Here is a 26,071-nt window from a genome sequence, read left to right as displayed (position 1 = left end):
ATTTTCAATACTTTTGACAACCCTGTTCTTGTTGAGAAGTTGCTGTGGTTGGTTTTGAATGCCTCGTTTGTGGCAGTTTGGTAGCGGCCTATCTCAGGGCAGCTGTGACCTCTAAAGTCATAGATTATCACTCCATTTAAATACTTAAAGTCACAGTACCGTGTACTGTAAAAGTAAAATATGTTATGTCCAAATACAAATCCATTGTAAAAGCAGCTCTTAGGTTCAAAATCAGCCCATTGTGTCTGTATCTAATCTAGTATCTAGTCTGTATCTAGTTGCGTACCCAAAAGAATCACTGGACTGCTGTTAGCATGCTAGTTGTGAGAGCCTTCTCTGTTTCCACATTTGTTGGGTTGTAAGGTTACTTTGAGAAATACCTTTTACTTCCTTATGTTCCACGACTGCATTTAAAAGTAGTAAAGTACTGTCATTTTAGGTATTTACAGTGGATACTTTTTACTTTTACTTCAGTACCTTGGAGAGTACTTATCTGTACTTTCTACTCCACTAGTAAAGTAAAAGTAGTTTTTATTATTGTTTGAGAGCTGCAGAAAAGGCTGAGGGCAAAAATATACAGACAAAAACATCTACAAAAAATGACTGATCCAATGGTTTCTTTTGAACAAAACACATTTTTATCAAAATCATCACATTTGAAGGTTCATAAGATCTCAAAATCTGGATGAAATACTTTTACTTTTTACACTTAAAGTACATTTTTAAACAGGTACTTTATTACTTTTCCTTAAGTAGACTTTTCATGTGATACTTTTACTTGAGTATTTTTGCTCCAGTATCTGTACTTTTATTTAAAGGGCTAATATTAGGGTATTTTCTGATCTCTGTTCTAATCTTTCCTCATCACAAACAGACCTGGAGTTGTGTTTTGTTTCATTCATGCGTTTAATGCACAAACCCTGCATATTTAGAGTTCTCTCAAACTGAAAACATTCTGTTCCACCTTGTGATGTCATGTGGTAATACAGAAAGTGTTCCACTGTGTTTTTAAAGTTTCTTAAGTAAGAGAATTGAGTACTTCTTCTATCACTGTTTAAATGTGAGAAAACACATTTAAACAGTTGTTGTTATAGTGGTGTTGTTAACAGTGGTCAACTACACCACTATAATAACATACCTTCCTTAGTTGTTATAGTGGTGTAGTTGGCCACTGAGAGTAAATCAAATAAACAAATAATCATCTGGATGCAGTAGTGTGTCGGCTGTGTCTGACCTGCTGAGCCATAGCCTTGATCCTCCAGTACTCGGCCTCAGCGGAGGGAGAGTGAGAGGGAGCAGCCACCTTCACCTCACAGGCGTCTGCACTGGAGCTGTCTGCACTGCTGTGGAAGCACGCCAGCAGGTTCTACGGCACAATACACAAGATCAGAAGATCATAGCATACACCATCAGTAAGTACAACACAACACAAGAGAAGCAGGTGAGTGTCTGTTAGATCAGGGCACTACATCGATCTATGGCTGAATCTATCCAAGCTGCTTCTTCAGTTCACACTACCTTATAATTATCTGAAGGGAGGAGCGAGCTAAATTGAAACTAACACACCTGTTGTTTTACAGTTTCTGTCTGTAGGCTAGGTCTAATGAGCTACACTAAGTGTGAACTGAGCCAGAATCATATTTTGCATGAACATTCAGGCCCATAATGGATGCTCTCACACCTGTTAGCATACTGGCTAGCACTATTGTTTTCTTTGTTTAGATATAGGTCTGAGGATGGAAGATAGGGGATAGAGGATGTCTGAGGCCCCCATTGCTGCTCAAAGGGTTGTCTTCCCTAACAAAAATTGCTTCTTTATCTCCCCTCTCAAACCATTTCTTTTCTCTGGCTCAGATCTGTACCTCACTATCTTCAAAGGAATGGTTAGTGGCTTTGAGATGGAGATGGACGGCGGACTGGACAGACTTTTTTTGTCCAGTTGACAGAATTGAATCTTAATTTTAATATGGATCATACCTGGGCGACTGAGGGATTACACAAACTATGGCTGAATAAATCATTTTAAGGGTCAGTATTTATCGTAAGTAATTTTTCTATGTACTAAAGGTTCACTTTTGTCAGTACTACCATAAGATAAACTGTAGAGTGCACATTACAGATACAAACTAACTACTGAACTAGTCCAATGAGGCTCATCTGGTCTTTCAATTAATAGATTCTTTGTTCAGACCAAAGTTTACTTTGTTTTCATAGCTGAAAGTTTTGACTGCCTCCACCAGTAATAAGACAGCGTCAGCGTTTAAATCAGCTGACCGGACACGTCACAGCAGCATCACGTGACCACTGTGAGGCGCTAGTGAGCAGTCCAAACTGTCAGGTATGAAAACAAACTAAACCTTGGTCTGGAAATGTTTTCCAATATTGTACCTTGAGGGATTGGAGGATAATCCTGCTTCTGATGGATTAATATCATGAATATTATTAACAGGATAATGAGGTTAATGCCATACAGTGGAACTTCCAGGAAAAACTATGACAACTCCATGGAGACAAGCAGGTGACAGACCCCTTCCCCACCAGAAAAAATACTTAGTGCATCTTTAATGTGTACTTTTTACATCGTACAAAAAGCATTACTTAACTCCACCAGTGGATTAAAACATGCATTACGGCCTAGATATAGAACCTAAACCAGCTTTAGTGTGAGTCCCTGTGTTAATGCTCTGAGCGCTGTGGTCACATTTGTGTAAAGGTAGCACATGTAACAGGCTCAGACTAGTTTAAAACATTCTTGTGCTAAATAAAGATAATTATGTGGCTATAAACTAATGTATTCTGAGGACAAGAACATAATGTGACACACCTCAAGTATGCATTCAACACTTTTTCAAATGCTATGCAACAACAGCTACAGCACACTGCCTAGTAATTGTATTCATTTTTATTATTTTGTTTAATCATGTCTCTGCCAAAACTTTGTCAAAGTTATCAATCCTTCCACTGAAAATGTGTTAGTTTAGCCTCTGCACTTTAAAGAGGGGGTATTTTATTTGTATGGGGTATTAACTGCTAACACATGACATACCGGTACTTATCAAAGTATGCCTTTTGTTGTTCTGGAAATGCTATAGTCACCCAAAACAAGGTATTAAAATGTTTTATAATGTTTCACTTAAGTTTTTGGCGCAAATTATACCATAATGATTCACAGGTGTCATAGATTATGACTATACGGTATAGCAGACAAAAACACAATAGGTCTTTTTTAACTATAAAGGTTCAGAGGTTTTGAACTGGATCACTCATTTTCATTTTCATGTTGCCTTGTCTGACCCCTCTTCCTGTCTCCAGCAGAAAAGTTATGTAGTACACCTTTAAACTGATTCCATTTGATCCCCATTTTAACAATGAGAGTGAGATTTTGCCCATTCAAAAAGCCTTTGCTCTGGCCCTAATACTCCACTGCAGCTCTGATCTGGGACGGGGGCTTACAACGGCGTTAGCATTAGCATGTTGACCATATTAAAGGGCTTTGACTGGACATCTGTCCCACACGCTGCCTGCTCTCATGGGACAGGATTAGGCGTGTGTTGCATCTCTGCACACACTACACCACACAGGACTTATCACACTGTTTATGTGCATTTGGACTGGTGTGGGTGCTCTAGAGGCCTTTTAAAGCCAGGACCCAAGGTGGCGCAGGGGCTAAGCAGGCACCCCCCAACGAGAGAGCTACTAGTTTGAACTTTCCCTCAATGTACTCTGTCATTGTGTCCTCGGGAATAGACTTCAGACACATTAGTGTGTGTGATGGTGGTAGTCAGACAGGAAGTAGGACATTAGCACATAAAATAAAAGCCCCTAGATTTTGACTGAGACAAGAGACATTGTGCCAAATTGTACAGAGACATAAGATAATGAATTTGTTTTGTGGGAGGGGGTCAGCTAAACTCAGATAAAAATGGATCTTTGCAATGAATAATAATCAAACTTCACTTTTATTTGGGGACTAATTATAACCATAGATGTTTCTGTTGAGCTGGATCTCATGTTAACAGACTGGATTCATCTTTTTGTCTGAGATGTGGAAATTATCACTCTTTTAACAGCTCAAGCTAAGGTAAGATGCTAGCGCTAGCAGATTTACACAGCAACCACCACATAGAAAGCTCAGTTTAGTCATATTTATGAAAAAAGTGAGCGGGGCGGAATAAGGTCAGTGTGGATGCCAGAGCACCTCTACCTCCTACCATGTCTGAGTCGCTGTTTTAAGTAAATTTAAATGTACCGGTAGTTAGCCAAGGTAGTGATTTATAAAAAGCTAATATGGAAGTCTTTTTTAAAATTGTAGTCTCATTTTGAACACTCCGTGGGTGCTATTTGAGCATATTGAGTCGAGATTGGATGTGCTATGAAAGTGAGGGAAAAATCTTTGAGGGAGCTATGAGGGAGCATTGCCCCTGTTAGTAGAGAATATTGTGGACATTCGGACACAGCTTCTGATTACCTTGACCGGCTCGAGTGTGGCCGAGAAGGCATCCTGTAGAGCACAGCACGCCAAACGCCACATCTCCTCAGTGAACACAGGGCCCACGGTCACCAGCACGTACCTGCAGCACACATACAATACTGATTGTATGATAACATGATTTAGTTTAAGCATCCGACAAAAAGCTAATACTTAAGACTGTTCAATAAACTTCAAAGCTGCAGCCCTGCTACAGTTACACAAAAACATTGGGAAAATTAGTTAAAATGGAAGGAATTAAGAATGTGTATGTGAGTGTGTACATGTGTGTATATGTTAGTGTGTGCGTGTACTAATATGTATGCGTGTGTATTTGTTAGTGTCAGCATGTACTAGTGCGTATATGTTAGTGTGTGCAGGTACTAGTATGCATGTGTGTATGTGTTGGTGTGTGCATGTACATATGTGTGTATGTGCAGTACCTGATGCAGGAGCAGCCCACTCTGGAGATGGGCTCTGCAGGCTCAGACACACACGACACCAGCAGTTTGAACAGCTCCTTCAGCATCAGGTTTATCAGTGACTCATAGCCCACATCTGCACACAATAAACACACAATAAACACACACATAACACTCATCAACTATATCTGCAGAGAAGTCACATTAAATGTTAGGTAATGTGAGTTCACCAGATTGATTTGTGCAGCACTCTGAATTGAGTTTGACACATTTATCAGTAAGTGATTGGGAAAAGGCGGAATGTCATGACAAATTGAATCTGATTGGTCAAAGCGTCACAACAGTGGAATAAGATGGAAAATCTAACTTTAGCTAAAAGTTAAGAGAAATCCACAAGCTTTTTTCCCTCCACAAAGTGCTTCACTCTGCTTTTTTTTCACTAACAAAGCAAAGTTTGTATTTTCTCTAAAACTGTCTGAAGTATGTCCTTCTACACTGTCATGTTTGTTTTGTTTCATTTGGATGCTTCTCCTTTGATTCCGCCCAAATGACAATACCACTTTGTGATTGATCTGAACCACTGGTGATCAGCCAGTCACACCAGCGAGAGTTGAGAGATTCACATGACATAATAATATAATCTATACTACCCACATGTCGGCACAGATCAGATTTAGTGACTCCACCATTGCCAAAGTGGAGCCCCTTTGTATCAGTTGAAATGATTTTAATCCACGTGTTTAAATTGGTGCCAGACAAACATGGTAAGGATAAGCTTTTCAGTTTGGTTATCTCTTTCAAAAACAGTCAATCTCTAATACATGTATAAAAGCCCCTGCCTCCCATGTGAAATTATGACAGCATGCATTACCATGGAGACAAGCAAGCAGCAAACAAAAAAAACAACAACTTAATGCCCCTTTAAGCAACCCATATAAACTAACACACAAACAGTACACAAACACATGAAAGACCCACCAGAGTGAATGAAGCTGTGCACGTGCTCCACCACCAGCTCACAGCACAGCCCAATGGCGTGTTTGAAGTTTGCCGCCGCCATGTCCCAGTAGGCGTGGTCCCCGTGGCTACGCTGTAACCATAGTGACATGACAGGAAGCAGCAGCTGGATGACAGAGAAGATGGCGAACCCTGGGCCTGAGGACAAGAGGAAGGAAAGATGTAAGGTAAAAACACTACACACTAATCAGACGTGTAGCCATAGTCCACTAAGCAAAGGTGTCTACAAGAGTTGAAAGGTTTGTGCTTACAATGTGAAAATGATTTGAACATTCTGAGCATCTCATTTTCTGTGTCTATCCTTTGAAACCATTTTATTCAATGTTTCGTCCTTCTAATTTAATTAACAGTACATTATAACTAACACAATACATCAGACAGCTCTTACAATTACTCTTACTTGGGCAGTACTTGGGCAATTTGTTTTATTATTTCTTGAACCACTATTTGCCTTTGATGATTAACATCATTTTGAAGTAACAGTACTTTTACTTGGATACTCTCTGTTACCTGGCACATGGGTGAGCTCTCGGAGCAGGGTGAAAAGCAGCTCCAGGGTGGGGGGCTGGTGCTGGCGAGGGCAGGTCGACACAGCCGCCGTCAGCTGCTCGAGCAGGAGGATCCACACCTGGATCAGGCCTGAGGGACACAGGAGAGTCCCATGTTTGACAGACAGGCAAAAAAGTGCAAATTATACACTATCAGAGAGTCCTTGATGGCCATGGTTGTGGTTGGCTGCTCTTTTGGCTGGTTGGCTGGCCCACTGAGTAATTGTATTTTTTTTTTTTACATTATACTTTTAACTGAATATTTGGTGATTTTGACCAACTAAGAAGTGCAGCTTGTGCAGTTCAAAGAACAGAAGTTAAGGACTATTGGATTGTGTGATTTGAACAGTTTGTGTTTCCTATATCCATGAAATGCTACAGACCTTGTACAACAATGCAACAGACGTCCTACACCAAATATGGCAGAAGACAATCCAGAGGAAATGGGTCGTCTCATCACCGACCGAAACAACAGAGCGGAGGAGTGAGGCTTTCCTTTGTCTCGAGAACTCAGAGCTCTATTATTGTACTTTACTGTGTGCTTAAACTGCCCCCCAGGGGCAAATAAAGTGATTTTGATTTGATTTGAAGATAAAAAAGATGAACAAAGTCAGCAGATACCAGTGTCATCATCAAACTCCTGCAGCACGCAGTCCACTCCATCCTCACTGCTGACCGAGCGCTCCTGCCCCCTCATGGGCAGACTGGCCAGACGCGCACCCAGAAACACCGGCTTAGAGGGCATCTTGTAGATCTTTGACAACAGCTGTTCACACAAACAGGATACATATTATATTTATATTTGGTTTTCATGTGGGGAGTGTGGTAAAGAAGACCTATTGTGCTTGTGTCTGCTATATAGCTATAATCTGACACCCGTGGATCATTATGCTATAATTTGGACATTTTAAATTAATCTAAAACGACTTAATAAAATAAACAAGTCCGCTGGCTTCAGCGTTAGAAAACTGCAGTATCCAATGGGAGCTGAAGTCATCGAAAGAAAGAGTCTGCCCCTCCTATAGATAGCTGCAGATCACGCTAGTGAGCAGTGGATTTTTTCTCATAAGTAGGTCCATTACAGTGGGCACAGGTGGTGGTGAAAACTTGGATTGATCCACAATATGGTGTCTTGATAATAAGTGATTAAAGTCTGCCCAAACATACACAAATCACTCCAAATACAACTTCAAGAGAGTAAATGGTGAGGGGAAACAACTATAACATGGCTAAAAGCTCTAAAAAGTAAATTGTGTATAATAAGTCTGCTTTAAACCTATCTGTGTGAAGGCTTAGCTATCCACAGATCTCTTGTGTAACACATCATGTCACATGTCTTTAGACCAGTAAAGTTACATGGTGCACATTATGGGACTATACAGAACTCCTTTCCATTTGCTGTTCTGTTTAGATTCACAAACACACTCTCATACACCAATGTCTACACAAGCACAGGAGGTGAGTACACAGCATTTGGAACAGGTTTTTGAATTCATGTGTGCCATTGCTGCCCAAAAACAAATATCATGTCCTTAAAAGGTGCTGTACCTGATTTTTAGTGTCTTTAAAAACGTAAAAAAAAACTGAGCTAGTTCATTTTAAAAAGGTTGCAGTGGTCCAAACTTATTCCTCCTTTACCTTATGTATTCTGAGCATCATAATTATTCACCGCAATGAGTTTATAAGCACTTTTCACAACTATCAGAGATAAGAGCAGAGTTTAGGTGTAACAGTGATGCTAACAGCAACTAGCATGTACTAGCAGCATGCACTCCCTGATTAGTTAACAATAAAACACTTTATAATTGGAGACAGACAAACACAGTACACAGTGGACTTATTTTGACCTCACAAGCTGCTTATACAATATATCTGTACTGGGTAAGACACTTTTTGCTCAAATACATGGAAAAAGATGGGTATAGGATCTTTCATTGAACACTGTTTGGCCTGTACCTGCGAGCATTTGTGCAGGTAATCCAGAGCAGGCAGGCAGAGGTCTGTGGAGCTGTGCCCGGACGCATTCACACAGTCTCCAATCTCCTTGTAGTCGACTTCTCCTACACACAGCACACACACGTTACACATACTCATCTAAAGGGTGAGGTGTGCCAGTGTAAAAGGAGAGCGTCCCACCTAGTCCTTTGACAAACTTCATCAGACACATGATGTAGTCCGTGGCGGCGTTGGCGAACACCTGGATGTTGTCTGTGTTTATGAAGGCCTCAAACACATCGAACACTGGAGCCTGGGATTTACCTGGGAGAGGACAATGAGAGGAGGAGATGTATGTGAGGGTGGTGGGTGGAGGGTGGCAATTGATACTTTGCTGATCACGCTGGGGGGTTATTTGCATGTATATGATGGAATGCTCAGCGGTGACCCAACCCAATGCACACTCAACCCCATTTCATAAGCTTGCACAGCTTCTTGGGGTTCGATGTTTTTCACTGTGTCATTTATATACTGGCATGCATATGATACTATACACTTCTGTATGTAGTATGTTAAGCACTAAGTGTATAGATGTGCATGCGTATGTGCCTTACATAATGTTGACCATTGTGAAAAATAAAATGAATTGAAATTGAATAGCAAACACAGCAAAAAAAAAAAAAAAAAAAAGAACTGTAAACTAATGCTAGCTAGCTTTTGACTGTAATGTTATGTGAGAGAGACTTGTTTAACGGCACAAATCAGTTCACCTAAGTCAGTTCTTTATGCTCAGATTGTATTAAAGTAAAGTCTAACTTGAGTAACAGAGTCTAACTTGAGTAACAGAGCTTCAGACAGAGCAGTAGAGAATAGTTTATGAATTAAATAGTTGCTTTGTTTCATCAAATGCCACAAACCCTACTGGAATCAGTCAACTTTAGAAAGTGGAGCATGTAATCTGATGTGGATGTGTATTACATGTTGGCAAATACACTGCTTGGCCAAAAAAAAAAAGGTCACACACACAAATATTTTGTTGAATTGCCTTTAGCTTTGATAAGGGCACACATTCGCTGTGGCATTGATTTATTTCCATCCAGTGTTGCATTAATGTTTCACCAAGATGTTGCATTGATGATGGTCGAGTGACCGCTGCACAAAGCCTTCCCAGGCATATCCCAGATTCTCAATGGGGTTAAGGTCTGGACTCTGTGGTGGACAATCCATGTGTGAAAATGATGTCTCATGCTCCTAAACAACTCTTTCACAATTTGAGACCGATGAATCCTGGCATTGTCATCGTGGAAAATGCCCGTGCCATCGGGGAAGAAAAAATCCATTGATGAAATAACCTGGTCATTCAGTATATTCAGGTGTCAGCTGACCTCATTCTTTGAGCACAGATTGTTGCTGAACCTAGACCTGACCAACTGCAGCAACACCAACATATTTGCTTAGTTAAATCCAAGTGGTGACATTTTTTGGCCAGGCAGTGTATGATAAACATAAAAACAATAAACATTTGTTTTTGTGTAAAAAAAATTACAATTTTTATTTTACTGCCTCAATAAAAAGAATGGAACAGAACATTTATATCATGATCCGTCTGTCAGCGTAACCATGCTAAACACATCACTTTTGGAAGGCGCTATCACAGGTGTAGGTCCAGTACAGTATGAGGGTCTCACCCATGGAGTACTCCCCCAGCAGGTACTCCTTAGTGTCGCTCTTGCTGCTGTGGACCGTCCTCAGAGCACTGAACAGAGGTCTCCAGCCCGACAGGATCTGAGGAGAACACATCTCCACCAGCTCCCCGATGGAGGTCACCACCTGCACCACAACACACCTGTCACCTACAGTCTACCACCTGTCTGCGCGCACCTGTCTGCATGAACTATCTGACCCTGGAATGAGGCCTGAGTCTCAACTGGTCCTGCACATCTCTTTGCACCTGTCTATACCATAGGCTGTATAATTAAGTGGACTAAGTGAGAGTGACATCACCTACAGCGTTTGGGTCCAGTCAAATGAATCTCATCGAGGTTAGTGGTTACAGGGCTCCATTTTTGGAATTCTGACCGCGAGTATCATAGCAACCTAAGAGCCGAAGGTAACGCAAGGGGCGGGCATTTAGCAAGGCTGTCAATAAAACCTGTCGCTAATGCTAGTGGGAGCGACCTCGAGGAAAGAAGGGGCCTGACTGAAATGAAAGTACCAGGATCACATAGAATGAGCCTATACGAACATTTTAAAACCAAAATGACGAGCCTGACAGCAGCATTTATGGAGAGAGGGGCAACAGTTTTCTAATGTAAAGTGAACTAGACCCAGAGTTGATGGAGCCAGAAGTGTGTCCATGATCACTTCCTATATGGAATGCAGCGGCTAGCAGGTTAGCTATGTCCATTTATATATACAGTTTATGATCTGTATGCATCTGTCTGTCCCTGGTGCCTTTCCACGTGTCTCACCTGGTCCTGCACATCGTCGTCGCACAGCTCCAGTTGCATGATGTGTTCAAATGGCCTGAACAAAGCCTCGTTGAAGTGGAAGTGGGGGAGCTCAGCCCAGCTGCTCAGAACCTCTGTGAGCACGTCATGGAGGAAGGACACGGCCTTCTGGGATACATGCCGCTCCGAGTGACACGCCGCCTAGAACACAGCACTGCTAACTCAGCTACATTATAGAAGAACATACAAGTACATATACTGCAGGCAGTTCTGACCTCCACCAGGTGGGGTGCTACCACGCTCCAGGCTCTCATCATGTGCAGCAGAGGGCGCCTCTTGTTCCTGACAATCCTCAGCATGGACTCCCCCAGACGGAACAGATGGAGAGCCCGGTCCTGAGTGGACTTGGCCTCTCCTGAAAACAGATGAGAAATTATGAGATGTTCTTGTGAGTCAGATGCTAAGGCTGCTCATCCAGTGGAGGATTACATCACTAGTTGGACTCTGACAAGAAAAACTAAAAAAAAAAGGAGTAAGCAGATATAAGTCTCAAAAATGGGCAGTTTCATTAGTGGAATGCAAGTTTGTAATGTGATATTTTTGGCAGATTTAGCATTTTCAAAACAAAACGAGGTAACATGGTGATCTAAATGTTTTGTGTTAGCAGCCAATACCCCATAGAAGTAAAATACAGCCTAAACAAAATAAGTAAGTAAAAGTAAGTAAAATAGAATAGAAACAGAATCCAGTATGATCCATCAAGTACAAAATTGTAAAGTTTAGTCACCTTACCTGGAAGATTGCATAAGTATTGTTATTGATATAGGGCAGATACATGTATCATTAAGTGTGCACAGCTAGACTAATCTGGTGTGATTTAATACCTAATTTCACAACAGTTATGCAGGCACAATGTCACAATTCTAACTGTGTATTGGGAAGTACCGGGCATGGCCAGGGAGTAGTCCCCAGTGTCCGTGACAGAGGAGAAGAGCTGGGACTGAGATGCTCTGCGCAGCTGCTGCAGGAAGCCCACCAGAGCCACCAGGTTGAGCTGTGTGGAGGCCTCCTCAAACAGCCTGAGGAACACAGGGGAAACACACAGAACGCATGGCTCATTATTAGTCCTGCACATTTAGCCAATATTGTAGCGTTCTGGTGTAGGGAAACATGCCAAATTTCTTCTGGGTGTTTATTTTCTGAATACAAGGGCTACTTTAGACCATAACCCACACCAAAACAAGAGCAAAACAACAGCTCCACCATAGACTGTATACATAAACATAACACTAACTGCCGTGTACCAAATAGAAAGTGATCACAGGCGCACTTCCGGCTCCATCGACTATGGCTCCAATTCACTTTCCATTGTAAAATTGTCACCCCTCTCTCTGTTACTGCTGCAGTGAGACTCATTATTTTAGTCTTCTTTGTAGTAACCTGCTCTACATAATATTGTATTTTTATTTCCCTATCGTGTCCGTAAATCAAGATATGAACATTAATAACAGACAAATCAGGTGTCTTCTTTCCCTCAACGTCACTTCCGCTAGCATTAGCAACAGGTTTGATTGACAGCGTTCTTAAGTGCTTGCTCCCTGCTAAACTAGTGGTGTGGGCGAGAAGGGGCGTTACCTTCAACAGCCTGGCTCTGGATTGGCTCTTTGTTTGCTATGATACTCGTGGGCGGAACTCAACTCCAATTCTCCCCGTAACTGCTAGCCTCGAGTTTCATTTGACTGGAGCGGGACGCTAGTCCACTTCTTTATAGAGTCTATGGTCTCAACTCATTAGAGCCAGTCTCCAAAATAGACCAGTCATTGACAAACAGAACATTCACATCAACTTATCGGCATAGCAACCATGTGTCACATACAAAAGCAGTTACATTAACAACATATAAACAATTACAAGAACAACAGATGTCCACCCTGAACTAAACATGAAATATCAGATCATTACAATATGTTACATCACGTGTTGGTTATATTCAGGAAATAGGGCACATAGCTGTGGAGTTGTACCTTCTGACTTAGTTAAAATAAGACATGTTCTTTGGGCGATGTGAGATGTGTGAGAGTTTAGGTCTGGACTGCTTTCTCTCCAACTTTCATAAAACAGCATTTTATACCTTCAATGGTTGCATTGAAAAGGTTTCTAACTGTAAATATTAGTGAAAGTGTCGTGTCCATCTGTTGCAAACTTTGAATGTAAACAGTGCTTATGTAAGAGATGATCTGGAGATTAGCACTCCTCCATATTTACAGCAGTGTGTGTGTGTGTGTGTGTGTGTGTGTGTGTGTGTGAGAGGCTCAGGAGATTTCACTTGTGACAGCCTTTTGACTGAATCTAGTCTCCTAAAGTCTTACATCACATATTATCGCATATTATTAGGGCCTCGCCTGTCTGCACAGGGCCTCACCTGTCTGCATAGGGCCTCACCTGTCTGCATAGGGCCTCACCTGTCTGCATAGGGCCTCACCTGTCTGCCTGTGTGGACAGGGTGCACACAGCCTTAGCCACGCTGCTCCCACTCAGCAGACTGCCTCCTCGGAGGTCCAGCCCTTTACCCCTGATGCCCTCCCGCAGCAGCTCCTGGATGGATAATGGCTGGATGACAGGCTGACTGAGGCCCAGCTCAGATGCCTCAGAGCTGGGCTCAGTGCTCAGCTCCAGCCCCTGGTCCACACTGGAGCTGTGGAGGGTCTGTGTGATGGTGGTGAGGGAGGAGGGCTGCGAGCTGTCACTAAAGTGACTGCGCTCCAGAGAGCCGATGTACTCCGTCACCCTGCAACACAGGACATGGGGTTTAAACCATTAAACAGTTATACAGTTACTGTTGTACTTTTTCACTTGAGCTTGTTTGTGCAAACTATCAAGTGTGATTCACTGAAGGCATTAGTTGCCCTCTGCTGGCAGCAGTGTGTAAGAACCATGAAAATAAGTATTTTAGCCACCGGTATGCTATCAAATGAATGCCATGAAGGCTTTCTGAAAGCAAACTTGGTCCACACAAGAGTACATTGTACAGGACAAGAGCATTGTATCAGAGGTACACTTTAGAACATGGGTGTGAGGGTCAAACCGTGCCTAAAGATGTGAGGCCAGCAGTCATGGTTGTGGCTGCCCATCTCCAGCCCCACGTTGAGGATGGCGTCCATGCAGAGCACATGGGCCGTGTGCAGACGGACCCCGGGGCCCCGCATCTGCTCCAGCCTCTGCTCCATACGCTGCTTCACTGAGGAGACACACACATAATAGACAGGAGGGGCTCATCATTTTAGCAGTGAATGATGACCACACCCGCACAGATTCTCTCCTTATGTCTACCTTGTGTGATTGCGTCCCCAATCTCCAGCTGCTCCCTGTCCTCCCGCTCCTCCTGCACACAGGACGCTGCAGCCATCTGAGCCAGAGCAGAGGCGCAGTGAGCAGCCACTCCTGAACAAACACACACAGAGTAACTTTGTTACGTCACATTCGTGAGACTATAGAACAAACAAATTCTCTACAGTAAAAGAGATTTCCTTTATATTTGATTGGTTTGATTGACACATTTTTTAAAATGACAAAATATTAAAAGCACAACTAGATAATCTTGAATGAAAACTGTCAGTTGTGTCATGATATTTTTCTTACCAGTTCCAAGATAATTTAATATGAAATTATAAAACAAATCTAAAATAATGAAAAAGGCAAGATTTGTGATTTTTACTGTATCCCAGACAGAAGTGATTTCACAATTTCAGTTTGTGAAATAGTAAAATAGAGGAATAAATAATTTCATTATAATTTAATTTCTTGTGTTACAATTATTTCTATATTATTTGATTTATGTTTTATTAAGTTTGGTGTATGTGTCCATCCTGACCCGGCCGGTCAGGATGGATGGATATCTATCTATCTTTATATATATACATATATATATATATATATATATATATATATATATATATATATATATATATATATATACATATACATATATATATATATATATATATATATATGTATATATATATATATATATATATACACACACACACACACACACCCCCACACACCCCACACACACACACACACACACACACACACACACACACCCCCCACACACACACACACACACACCCACACACACACACACACACACCCCCACACACACCCCACACACACACACACACACACACATATATACACATATATACATATATACATATATACATACACATTAGAGATTTGGCCTGTAACATGTAGCAAAGCATGAATATGCAAGGCTCATTATACAAACTGTTTTCCAAATGCATTAATTAAATTAATAATTCATTAAATTTCAGTTAAATAAACACAGCAGAAAAACTTTGAGCAAGATTTACACTTACCTATTTTAATATAATTTGGTCATTTTCGGCGGACTGAATTAATAAGCCCAAAGGGCCGTGTGTGGCCTCCAGGCAAACGGGCCATAGTTTGTCCATGTCTGATCTATATTTATATCCAACATTATTACCTTTATAGTTTATTTACCTAATTCATCAGTTTTCTTTCTCTCCACCAAAGAACCCCATGAGTTGCAGACATGTTTGTATTTCCCTCAAAAATGGACCTTCATTCACCGCATCACGCGTCTTTATAAAGTCTAGCATCACTTCATTTAAAAAAAAATTCTTCTCACAATAACCAGAACTAAAACATAATATTGTGAGATTTCTTGTTAGTATTAGTGTGTGTTGTCAGACCTAGGGCACAGCTGAGCGCGGCGGCCTTGCGGAGCCCGTCGAGGCTGAGGCAGATGGCGTCTCTCTCCCTGTGGCTCTGCTCCTCTCGGCCCTCGGAGCCCAGGATGAAGGACAGGCCCCTGGAGCTGCCCGCCATGCGCCCTGTCAGGGGGGTGGACAGCACCTCCATCAGGTTCTTCCACACACCACTCAGGAGAAAGCGGGCGAACACTGAGCCTGAGGAGAGGGACAGAGACAGAGTCAGATGGTGCAGATCATTTTACACTTTTAACCCAACCTTAATCAAGGAAGACACCAGCCTTGGTTTGTTCACTTTTATTATAAAGAAAGCAATCAATCATGTTTAAAGAGGGGGTATTATGCAAAATATATATATTTTTAAGATTTCTACCATGTTATAATACTGTTCCCTCATCAAAAACATGCCTGAAGAGGTTCTAGATGTCATCCATGCATCTGAGTATTTTAGTGATCTCTCTCAGGCCCTATTTGAACCCTTTGAACGCTGAATCCTTACAGTTAGCTGTAAGATTCTGTCCAATATCCCCCCACAATCCTACATCACCTGTGCTCCCACATGAAAATTCTCCATGAATATCCAAAAACATGATACAAAGCTGTACACAGCAACTTGACAAACCTGACGTTATGTGCAGTAGTTTCATTAGTGGATTGTGTTGTGTTAGCGCTCTAAAGGGGGAGTAACTTTGATCTGATTGCTCATTACCAAAATCCCAACATAGTGCCCGATCATGAAATCTGTCCAAATGTGCTTGTGTTTACTCTAGTATCATGCTTGAAGATCTACCAGAAGATTTGATGGTGATTCAAACCACCAGCATTCAGATCAGTGGGCAAACACTCTGACCAACTGAGCTACTGTGTTGAGCTTAATGTGTAGTATCCTTTCATTTGTTGCCCATAATCAAGTACAAAAAAATCAAATATATCAAAACTTCAATGCTCTTGTGTATGCTTTCTCTCTCTCTCTCTAGGCCTTACGTTTTCCCACACAAACCTGCCATGACAGTGTCACAGGTGCTTTTATCAGAGGAGAGAGGAGATTGCACAGATGTCCTCCTGATCAGCTGTCCTCCGATAGCACTGCTGCCCAAACCGTCAATATCTATGAACACATCATACAAATTAACATGTTTTATTCTTAATAAGCTGTGCACCGGAGTATTGTGTCCAGCGCCTTACCCATGAGCATGGTGATGAGCGGCAGACGGTGGTCCTCAGGAGAGCCGTAGTACCCTGCCTCGGCCAGCAGGTTGCGTTCTAACAGCTGCTGATAGAGCTCCTCTATCCAGGCCTGGGACAGAACCACCAGCACCCCACTGCTCTGGACCAGACGCACAAACTCTTTCTGCACACGCACACAGGGACGCGGCACATGGGGAGCAGAGAGAGAGAAAAAAATTACAAAAATGAAAGTGTAAAATATAATCTGTTCATTTTACATAGCATTTTCCAAGATAATCACTAATGCTGGAACTACTGACAGGGCCCCCTTTTTTCAACCAATCAGACACATTGTTACTTAGAATCATGAGAAACCAGCTGCCTGACACTATCCCAGACATGTGATTCTGTGTCATGGTGCATTTTTAAGATAAAAAAATTAAATACCAAGCAGAGATAGAGCTATCAAGCTCTACCCCCCCCCCCCCCCCCACACACACAGTTTAAGCTCACTGGATGGAAATAAATCTTGTGACATTGCAGAAGTTTATCAAAACAATGCCACAGTGAATGCGTGCCACAGTAAAAGCTAAAGGCGGTCCAATGAAATATCAGGAAATATTAGAGTATGCGACCTTTTTTTTTGGCCAGGCAGTGTATATGAGTATAAAGTACCAGGCTGAGTACAGGGGGCAGTATTCTCCTCCTGTAGTGGTCTGCACACAGGAGCTTGAGGTTGAGCAGCAGGGCATAGTAGGACACCAGGTACAGACCATCGGCGTTCATCAGGGACTGGCAGCTCAGAGTGTCCCCAGACTCCAGGCCTGGAGAGTGGATCCCCCCTGAAGAACAATGTTAATAATACACATATTTATCACTATTATTTGTACATTAAACAAACTGAAATTGTCACTGAACGATAGTCTTTAAGAGTAAATAGAGTGTCACGCATGCCCACAGACTGTACATATAAATGGACATAGCCAACACGCTAGTTGGCAAATTCCAAATAGAAAATGCTCGTGAGTGCACTTCCGGCTCCATCGAGTCTGGCTCCAGTTCACTTTGCATTGGAAAACCGTCGCCCCTCTCTCTGTAACTGTTGCTGCTCTGAATATTCATAACAGATAAATCAGGCATGTTCTTTCCTCGAGGTTGCTCCCGCTAGCATTAGCAACAGGTCTGATTGCCCGATCCCTGCTAAACCAAAGGAGTGGCCGGGGAAAGGGTGTTACCTTCCACAGCCTCGCTCTGGTTGGATCTTTGGTTGCTATGATACTCGAGATCAGAGTTCCAAATAAGGAACTCAGCTCCAAATTGGCCCCTGCAACTGCTAGCCTCGACGAACTGCATTTGACTGGAGCCGAACACTCACTTAGTCCACTTCTATATACAGTCTATGGTCACAGCACAAAAAAAACTCACACACTGGAGTCACAGCTGGATCCAGTGCAGTCTGAGGCATCAGGTGTGAATTGTCACCTGAGTCACATTTTGATCAAAGCTACTTGGATGAGCGATGAAACGTATTCACTCTTAAAGGAAGATGTAGCCACTACTCTTACAGTTTTAAAACAGATACTACAATCACAACTGACCCTGTGTGTCCAGAGCCTAAACCTGAAGACAGAGACACATACAAGTGTGTCTCATTCTCAGTGTATATGAATTAATGATTAGCTGAAGGTGCGGGTGTTTAAGTAGTGACCATTCAGATCAGATGGAGGCCTTTTAGGTTTAAACCATCTGCTGGTTTTCCTTAAATGTCCATATTACACTGTTTTCAGATCTATGTTATAATGTTGTTTCCTCATCACAAACAGACCTGGAGTTGTGTTTTGTTTCATTCACACATGTTTAACACACAAACCCTGCAAATTTAGGCTGAGTTCTTCTCTCAAACAGAAAACACTCCACCTTGTGATGTCATGTGGTAATACAGGAAGTGTGCCAATGTTTTTAAACTCCACACACCTTCACTAGAATCATTTGGATGATTTCAGCCATGGAATTGCTCATCTCTACTGAACATAAGGTAATAGGTATGTGAAATCTAAAGCTTCATCACATCATAACAGAGAGTTTTGAGCATTTGAAATGCAGACAGACTAATAAAAAGGGTCACTCAAACATGTGTGCATGAAACAAAACACAACTCCAGGTATGTTTTTGAAGGGTAAGCATTATAACATGGTCTAAAGCTCACAACAGTTAATTTTGTGTAATATGGGACCTTTAACACAATGTGAAAGAGAACTAGTCTTGTATTATCAATAATTGTTATATTTTTTATATTTCTTAACCCTTAAACATGTTAAAAGTCTGCATAATTGTGTAAATGTGATATTTAGAGGGAGTTAATCTGTAGTGTCCTGGGGGATCAGCAGAAGTGTTGAATTCATTAGACCACTTTGCACCGAGCATGCTAACCTCCCACAGGCTAACTAGCACTGATGCATCATGGGATATGTCTCGGAGGGAGAACTGTTAATTAAGAGCTCTGCCACACAAATGCAGTGACTACAGCAGCACTGTACTGTGTGAGTGTCCAGGGAAGAGGGAGGTAGATAATACTATGAAGGGCTAATGCTACAACTGTACAAGTATTGCCATCAGACGTCGCAAGGACAAGAGTGGAGCAGTTAAAATAAGGCTACAAATGTCTGCTAGGTATTGCCAATGCTTTAGTGAGGGCGATTTGAGAAACTAAATGAGGTTCAAGAAAAAAATGAGGTGACACCTTATGACATCAGCAAGTGGAACAGAGCGTTTTGACTTGTTGAGCAAACCTGCGTATTCAGTCAATCGCCTTCTTATGTGAATGAAACAACACACTAATCCAAATATTCTTTTCACAAGGAACAGCATTAGTACATAAAGAGAATATTTATTTATAATATAAAGAGAATTTGAATATTTCTGAACGGTCTGTGCCTCTTATTTCTGTCAGATGTACCTCATATATAAAATCGTTAATACATTTAAAATATGATTAAAACAAAACAAAAAAGTTATTATTTATTGCACAGGCATAACTAGAATGACTCCATGACCTACCGGCCTGCAGCCCAGAGCAGAAGGTGGAGGAGAAGTTCTGTAGACTGGAGTCCACCTCTGTGGCCGTGGACAACCCCAGGAGTCGGGGCAGCAGAGCAGAGAGCGACTGCAGGAAGAGGCGCGCGCTGTGTTGGTCAGCCTCTTGGTGGCGCAGCAGTTTGAGAGAGAGCGCTGCCGTGCGGAGGGAGCGGTGACCTGGGCAGTCCCGTGGGGTTTGCTCCTCGTCGGCCAAGGACACGTTATCAGAGCCCATGTCCGACACGTCCGACCGGCCAGAGTCCTTCTCCGCTGCCATAGAGTACTGATCACATGAGTCCAGCTCTGTGCGGGATAGGTCCTGCTCCTCCATACTGACCACAGACAGGAGACAAGACGCCATTACCACAGCACAACCCATACAATACATGCATAAGCAAAAGTCTAAGTGAGGGTATTTAAAGAGGGTACTTAATGAGGGACTATTATACAAATCGACTTTTTGGAATTTTCTAACATTTTATAATGTTCTTCCCTGAAGAGTTTTAGATCTGTGCATGTTTGAGTAATTATATTTACATTTACATTTACATAGATACAGCAGCAGTAAACAGTATCTGCTAGCGTTGTAGATATAGTTTTATTACTGAAACAATTCTTGGCATCAAATATGTATTAAACCAACTATATCTGCAGTCTCTAGAGAATTTATAGATGTTTTAGATTTGTTCACACAATTTACTAATGTTCTGTTAATTGTGTGGAGTTAATATGTTTAACTGAGATCCAGGAGCACGACCACGCCTCAAGCTCCTGTTCCTCTCCAGCAAACCACGGCTCACTTCAACCACACCTCTAATCACCCAGAAGCCCTCTCTCTCGACCTCTCCCTCCCATAGATCGGCTGAGACCCATTCCCGGGTCTCGACACAGACTCCACATCTATCCATATAATTTATAAATATCTTTATTGTATACCATTCTTGTGGTGTGCTCCTTGCTAGTGAATTAACTTTTATATTTCTGAAATGCAAATATTTTTGTGTACAAATTATCTTAACTGGACAACAGGAAGAATAGTGGGAGCTTGTCTGCGCTAATGGGGATCCTATCAATAAAAAAACAATGGTCACATTTTTATATGGCGCTTTTCCACCTTCAAGACACTTAAAGCACTTTATATCAAGGAACCACTCACCCATTCACACACACATTCATACACCAGTGTACACAGATACTGGGGATGAGGTAAAGTGTCCTGCCCAAGGACACAACAACAGCATTCATCTGTGGCAGGTGGAATCACAATGCCAACCTGTGGGTCAGTGGACCTGATCGCTCAATCAGTAATGTTTAGGTTGAGAGCGGGATTCGAGCTACTAACTTTCGAATCAGTGGAGAAACACTGTACCAAGAGAGCTACTGTCGCCCAAAAAATAACCAATATGGTAATTAGCATGAACAATATAATCCTCATAACGAGTTAAGTTCTGTTATTTTATTCTATAATTTGATATAATTTCTCATCTGTACCTGAAGTTGCTCTCGCTGTAGCGTGCTGATCCTGTCCCGTGATAGCCCCGCCCTCTCGACTCCACAGAAAGGAAGTTGGTGATGTCGGGGTAGACCAGGCCGTGACTCCTCTGCAGGACGTCCGGAGGCACCACCCCTCCTACAGCAGCAGGCCTGTCTCTGTCCCCCTCTGCCCTGTCCTCCTCTCCCCCCCGACTCTGGTCCAGTCTTGAGGTCAGCTGCCTTCTGAGCTCCTCGTCCTGACTCATGCAGGACGATGGAGACGGGATGCGCACCTACAGGAGAAACAGTTTTTTCAAATTTAGGTATTTGACTCATAAGAAACAGATCTAACCACTCAACCAATGATGTTTATATCAGTGTAATCCCTCAGTCACCCAGGTATGATCCATAGTAAAAGCGGTATATATGGTGTGTGTATGTGTATGTGTATGTATATGTATATGTATATGTATATGTGTATGTGTATGTGTATGTGTATGTGTATATATATATATATATATATATATATATATATATATATATATGTGTGTGTGTGTGTGTGTGTGTATATATATATATATGTGTGTGTATATATATACACATACACACACCATATATACCGCTGTCCTCTCAGTAATAAACACACATGGAGTTGTATTTTGTTTCATTCACACTTGCTTTATTAGTCCAAAGTTGTCTGTGCTCTCAAAAATGCTCAGTTTACATTTTGTCAGTTTTATTATGTCATAGGTAAAGCTCCTGACTTCTCCTGCAGAGTTTTTAAGTCCATAAACCATGACAGGACTCTACGCTCAAACTGTGTTTTCAATGAACGCATGGCTCTGTTAGAATAGCATTCTTTCACCTCCCCTCCCTAATGTGTACCTCCTCCCCGCACTCCTCGGGTGTGGTGCGCTCCATCGCCTCCTCCAGGTCGAGTGTGGTGTGCCCGGTCTCCGTGGTGATGCTGATGCTGATGTCGGGGCTGGGCTCAGAGCTGGGGTGCCAGGGTGGAGGCTGGGCAGACAGCACGTGCCTCTGCCACCTGAAGTCCGCCTCGTTGATCTCCATGGACTCTCGCGTGGACTCTGTGCCCTCCTTCAGCTCATCCAGGCGCCGCAGCAGCACACGTGCCTACACATGACAGTAGGGCTGGCATCAACTAAAGAAACTCTTGGTCGATTAGAGACGTGGTTTTCTGTTTGTCTTGTCCTTGTTTTATGTTCAAATCATAGACTGTATATATACATGGTTCAAATATGTGAAGCATCTTTGATTTATAAAATATAAAACTCATTTATCTTACTGTACACATGAACTTTCAGTAATGTACTAACCTGCTCAGGCTGAATGCCGCGTCCCTGTGACAGCTCCTCTAGCGCCCCCAGCAGGGCGCACACACAGGACACGGAGGAGAAGCAGGCCTCCACACCTCCTTTCACACAGGCCTCGCTCATGCCGTCCATCACCCTGAGGAGCACAGAGGAACCCATGAGGCACGCAGCATCACAAGCAAACACCTGCACCATGTACCAGTGGCTCACAGCTTCAGAAGGTCCAGGTGGGACTTCCTCTTGGAGAATGACCTCTTTCTGGGCTCGGGCTCGGCCACACAGGGACCGGCCAGATCCAGGAGACGCTGAGGACTGCCCAAGATCTGCACCGATAAGAAAAAAAACGTACTAGGCTGTAGGGTCAAAAGGCCTGACAAGATAATTACTAAAGCGACTTAGAAATATATTATAGCACTTTTCCACCTTCAAGGCACTCAAAGAACTTTACATCAAGGAACCACTCACCCATTCACACACAAGTGTACACAGATACTGGGGGCGAGATGGGTTCCCACAGAATTTAGCTGGACTCACACTGTCAACCTGAGATGTGACCACTCATTGATATTTATGTTGAGAGCAGGATTTGAACCACCAACCTTCGGATCAGTGGACAGACACTCTGCCAACTCAGCTACTGTTATCACTCAATATATGACAGATAGAACAATATTTTTGGGAGTCAGTATTTATTGTGGTATTAGTGTAGGAATTGTTGTTATTTTTTCTATAGTATAATAAGATTTGAGTTGCAGAGGGAATAAATTGAATAAATAAGTTCTATGACCCATTATTGATACAAAGTAAGTACTTACGTGTTTCATTCTGCTGTTTAATTAAAGTACCTCATGTTTTTTTTTTATTTGTTTTTTTTTATAAAACTGTACATTTACAATAGTTTGGGGAATAATCATTTTAATGTTTCATGTCTTTTTATAGATCAGAAACTTAACAAGGAAAGTCTCGTAAAGTAACATTTTTATACAGCTCCACGCTTTATAAATGAGACAGAGGTACTGCAGCTCTCCAAATTAATTCCATTGGGAGTCTATTTTTGCTGGACGCCGGACTGACCGCAGCATTTTGCCTTAATAAATGAATGGTTATAGTGTGAATAGATGGTCACTTCAAAGGCACTGACAACAGCACAGCAGTTTGTTTTTTATAAATAACAAGAGCAATTTTTTACTACCCTGATGATTCATTTAAAGGTTTCTGAGACTGCAGTGTATTTATGTAAATAGTCCTGACCTCCTTCATGATACGGATGGCCTCGGTGCGGTGCTGAGGAGGGGGGTACAGCAGGATCCTGTGGTACAGCGACTGGAGAACGGGCTTCATGGACTCCACGCAGCTCACCAGCCGCACCAGCTCTGCGGCGATGTAACACACGGTGCGCACTACCGGGGCCGTGATGGAGGGGGCGCTAGAGGAGCAGCCTGACCCTCTGCCCTGGTCTGACACTCCCCCAGAAGAAGAGTCCAGCTCCAGGCCCACTGGTCAAAAAAGGGAGGGGGGGCAGGGTTAGCAGTTTGACTTAGCTGCTAATCATGCTGCTAATGCTAATAAACAACTATAACAATGTATTCAATTACAACTATAAGCCATTTTCACGACACCACCAGACTAGCTCTGGTTGTCTCAAGAGTGCAGATGTTTGCCATAGACCAACACCCATCGACACACCACATCAATACCAGGCTAGATGGTTGAAGCGTCTTGCCCAAGGACACAACAACCGTTTCCACTAGAGCCAAGTACTGGAGGATATGTCCGATAAAAATAGGTTTTTGTCCCAAAGGTTAACATATACAAGACTTTTAGGCTTGACTTAAATACATTTACTGGAAAGTCAATAGTTATTTTAAAATATGTATTATTATTATTATTGTTATTATTGTTTTATTATTATCATCATCATCATCATCATCATCAATATTATATTTTTAGACTTATCATCTGTTTGTTTTACAAACATGATTCTTCTGGTAAACTATTTACACTGTATGTAAAGTCTATAACATCCTCTCAGTGATGATCCATCGGGAGCTTTCTGTTCACTGCGCCTGTTCAAATACTAACTTCCCCATGGAGCTGGTCAGGCCTTATCGTGAAAAGGAGAGGCTGTTAGACACTATTACAACAAACCTGACCATTTAAAATGAAATAAGTGATTGGAAAATAGTTTAAATAGCTCATCGGTACCTAGAGTGAGTCTGTCTCTCTCTAGCGTCCCAGTGTGGCTGTGGTGAGAAGTGATGGTTTTGTCATTGACGGGATTCCCCATGATGGCCACCAGGGATGGGCACAGCTGCTTCCTGGAGGGAAATGAAACAAAGACTCTCTTAATCTTAAGCACCCTGATGCACTGCATGCTGTGCGTGAAACACTGACATTCAAATTGGGATAATCTTTTTAGGGATGGAAAGAGTGATTAAATTGCCTCAAGACTCTTTACAGTTGGCACGGGCATGAAAGATTTATGCCTCGCTCAGGCTCTGGAGAGTTGCGTATCTTTGAGCAGCTGTAGTTAAAAGACTCCTCCATTTAGACACTTGCAGTTCACATATTCAGACAGAGAACACTTTACGAAATAAAAACTGGGGCAGAGTTTAGTGATAGAACCAATATCCACACTGATAATCAGTGCTAAAGTTGGACAACGTGGAACATGCAGTGTTTTACCAACTTAAACATTGTTAGAAAAAGATCCACAGAGAGATATTTAAGCCTTGTTCATCCAGCAGCAGTGAGCGGAGAAAGGGGAGGAACCAGAGCGACAGACAGAACAGAGGAACAGACCCAGGTTTAGTCTAATAATTTCAATAATAAAAATGAAGTGTAAAAAAACATATTATATATTGACTACATTGTAATAATCAGGAGTGATGATATGGAGATTTACTCAGTAGAATTGTGTTTAAAGCATAAAGGTAGTTTAATGGCCGTGAAAATGACAATGATTTAATATAGTCATTTTTATAACTGTCAACACATAAAACCCTTTCGCAACACAATATATAAAACATTCAACTAATTCAAAATTGTGAGTTGATACAATTATTGCAAATTATTTTAAAATCTCGTCTTGTCTCGTTTTCATGAAAGTTCTATCTCGTCCAACCCCTAATTTTTTCCATAATCAAGCTCCAACCTGAAATGCTCATGTTTACCTGCTCATGTAACAAGTTAAAGGATGAATGAAACCACAGAGTTCTGGTGCCAGCCTTACCACACGAGGTCAGTGAATCCTCTGGACAGGTGCATTGTGGGAGGACAGCTGCTGAGCATGGACAGAATACACTCCAGGTAGAGCAGCTGCAGCAGAGGGTTATCACTGCGGATAAAACAAACACACGTTTTTTGTTGTTGTTTTTTTTCAGATTTCACTGTGTAGAAAACAGGTGCACACATGTAACACACAGGAG

At 42.1% G+C, this 26,071-nt stretch overlaps 1 protein-coding gene across 1 annotated transcript in view; it reads right to left on the bottom strand.

Annotated features, from left to right (window-relative positions):
* The window catches only part of arfgef3 (ARFGEF family member 3), a 48,266-nt gene that overhangs the window by 8,308 nt on the left and 13,887 nt on the right, over positions 1–26,071 (bottom strand). The window contains exons 9-35 of the mRNA XM_055227471.1: positions 25,876–25,980; positions 24,849–24,961; positions 23,895–24,139; positions 22,854–22,966; positions 22,647–22,779; positions 22,195–22,443; positions 21,328–21,602; positions 19,819–20,168; positions 17,437–17,603; positions 16,780–16,945; positions 16,595–16,702; positions 15,577–15,792; positions 14,171–14,281; positions 13,931–14,078; positions 13,323–13,628; positions 11,786–11,919; positions 11,116–11,255; positions 10,862–11,041; positions 10,079–10,220; positions 8,592–8,714; positions 8,412–8,515; positions 7,077–7,221; positions 6,418–6,546; positions 5,869–6,045; positions 4,912–5,026; positions 4,469–4,571; positions 1,235–1,366 (exon numbers count right to left, since the gene is read on the bottom strand). Of these exons, the coding sequence (XP_055083446.1) occupies positions 1,235–1,366; positions 4,469–4,571; positions 4,912–5,026; positions 5,869–6,045; positions 6,418–6,546; positions 7,077–7,221; positions 8,412–8,515; positions 8,592–8,714; positions 10,079–10,220; positions 10,862–11,041; positions 11,116–11,255; positions 11,786–11,919; positions 13,323–13,628; positions 13,931–14,078; positions 14,171–14,281; positions 15,577–15,792; positions 16,595–16,702; positions 16,780–16,945; positions 17,437–17,603; positions 19,819–20,168; positions 21,328–21,602; positions 22,195–22,443; positions 22,647–22,779; positions 22,854–22,966; positions 23,895–24,139; positions 24,849–24,961; positions 25,876–25,980 (4,429 nt within the window). The remainder of the gene's footprint in view (positions 1–1,234; positions 1,367–4,468; positions 4,572–4,911; positions 5,027–5,868; positions 6,046–6,417; positions 6,547–7,076; positions 7,222–8,411; positions 8,516–8,591; positions 8,715–10,078; positions 10,221–10,861; positions 11,042–11,115; positions 11,256–11,785; positions 11,920–13,322; positions 13,629–13,930; positions 14,079–14,170; positions 14,282–15,576; positions 15,793–16,594; positions 16,703–16,779; positions 16,946–17,436; positions 17,604–19,818; positions 20,169–21,327; positions 21,603–22,194; positions 22,444–22,646; positions 22,780–22,853; positions 22,967–23,894; positions 24,140–24,848; positions 24,962–25,875; positions 25,981–26,071) is intronic.

This window comes from Periophthalmus magnuspinnatus, chromosome 15 (assembly GCF_009829125.3).
Source record: "Periophthalmus magnuspinnatus isolate fPerMag1 chromosome 15, fPerMag1.2.pri, whole genome shotgun sequence".
In the NCBI taxonomy this organism is placed as follows: Eukaryota; Metazoa; Chordata; class Actinopteri; order Gobiiformes; family Gobiidae; genus Periophthalmus; species Periophthalmus magnuspinnatus.
Note: the sequence above shows the minus strand (reverse complement) of the source record. Positions and strands in the feature narration are given on the sequence as shown.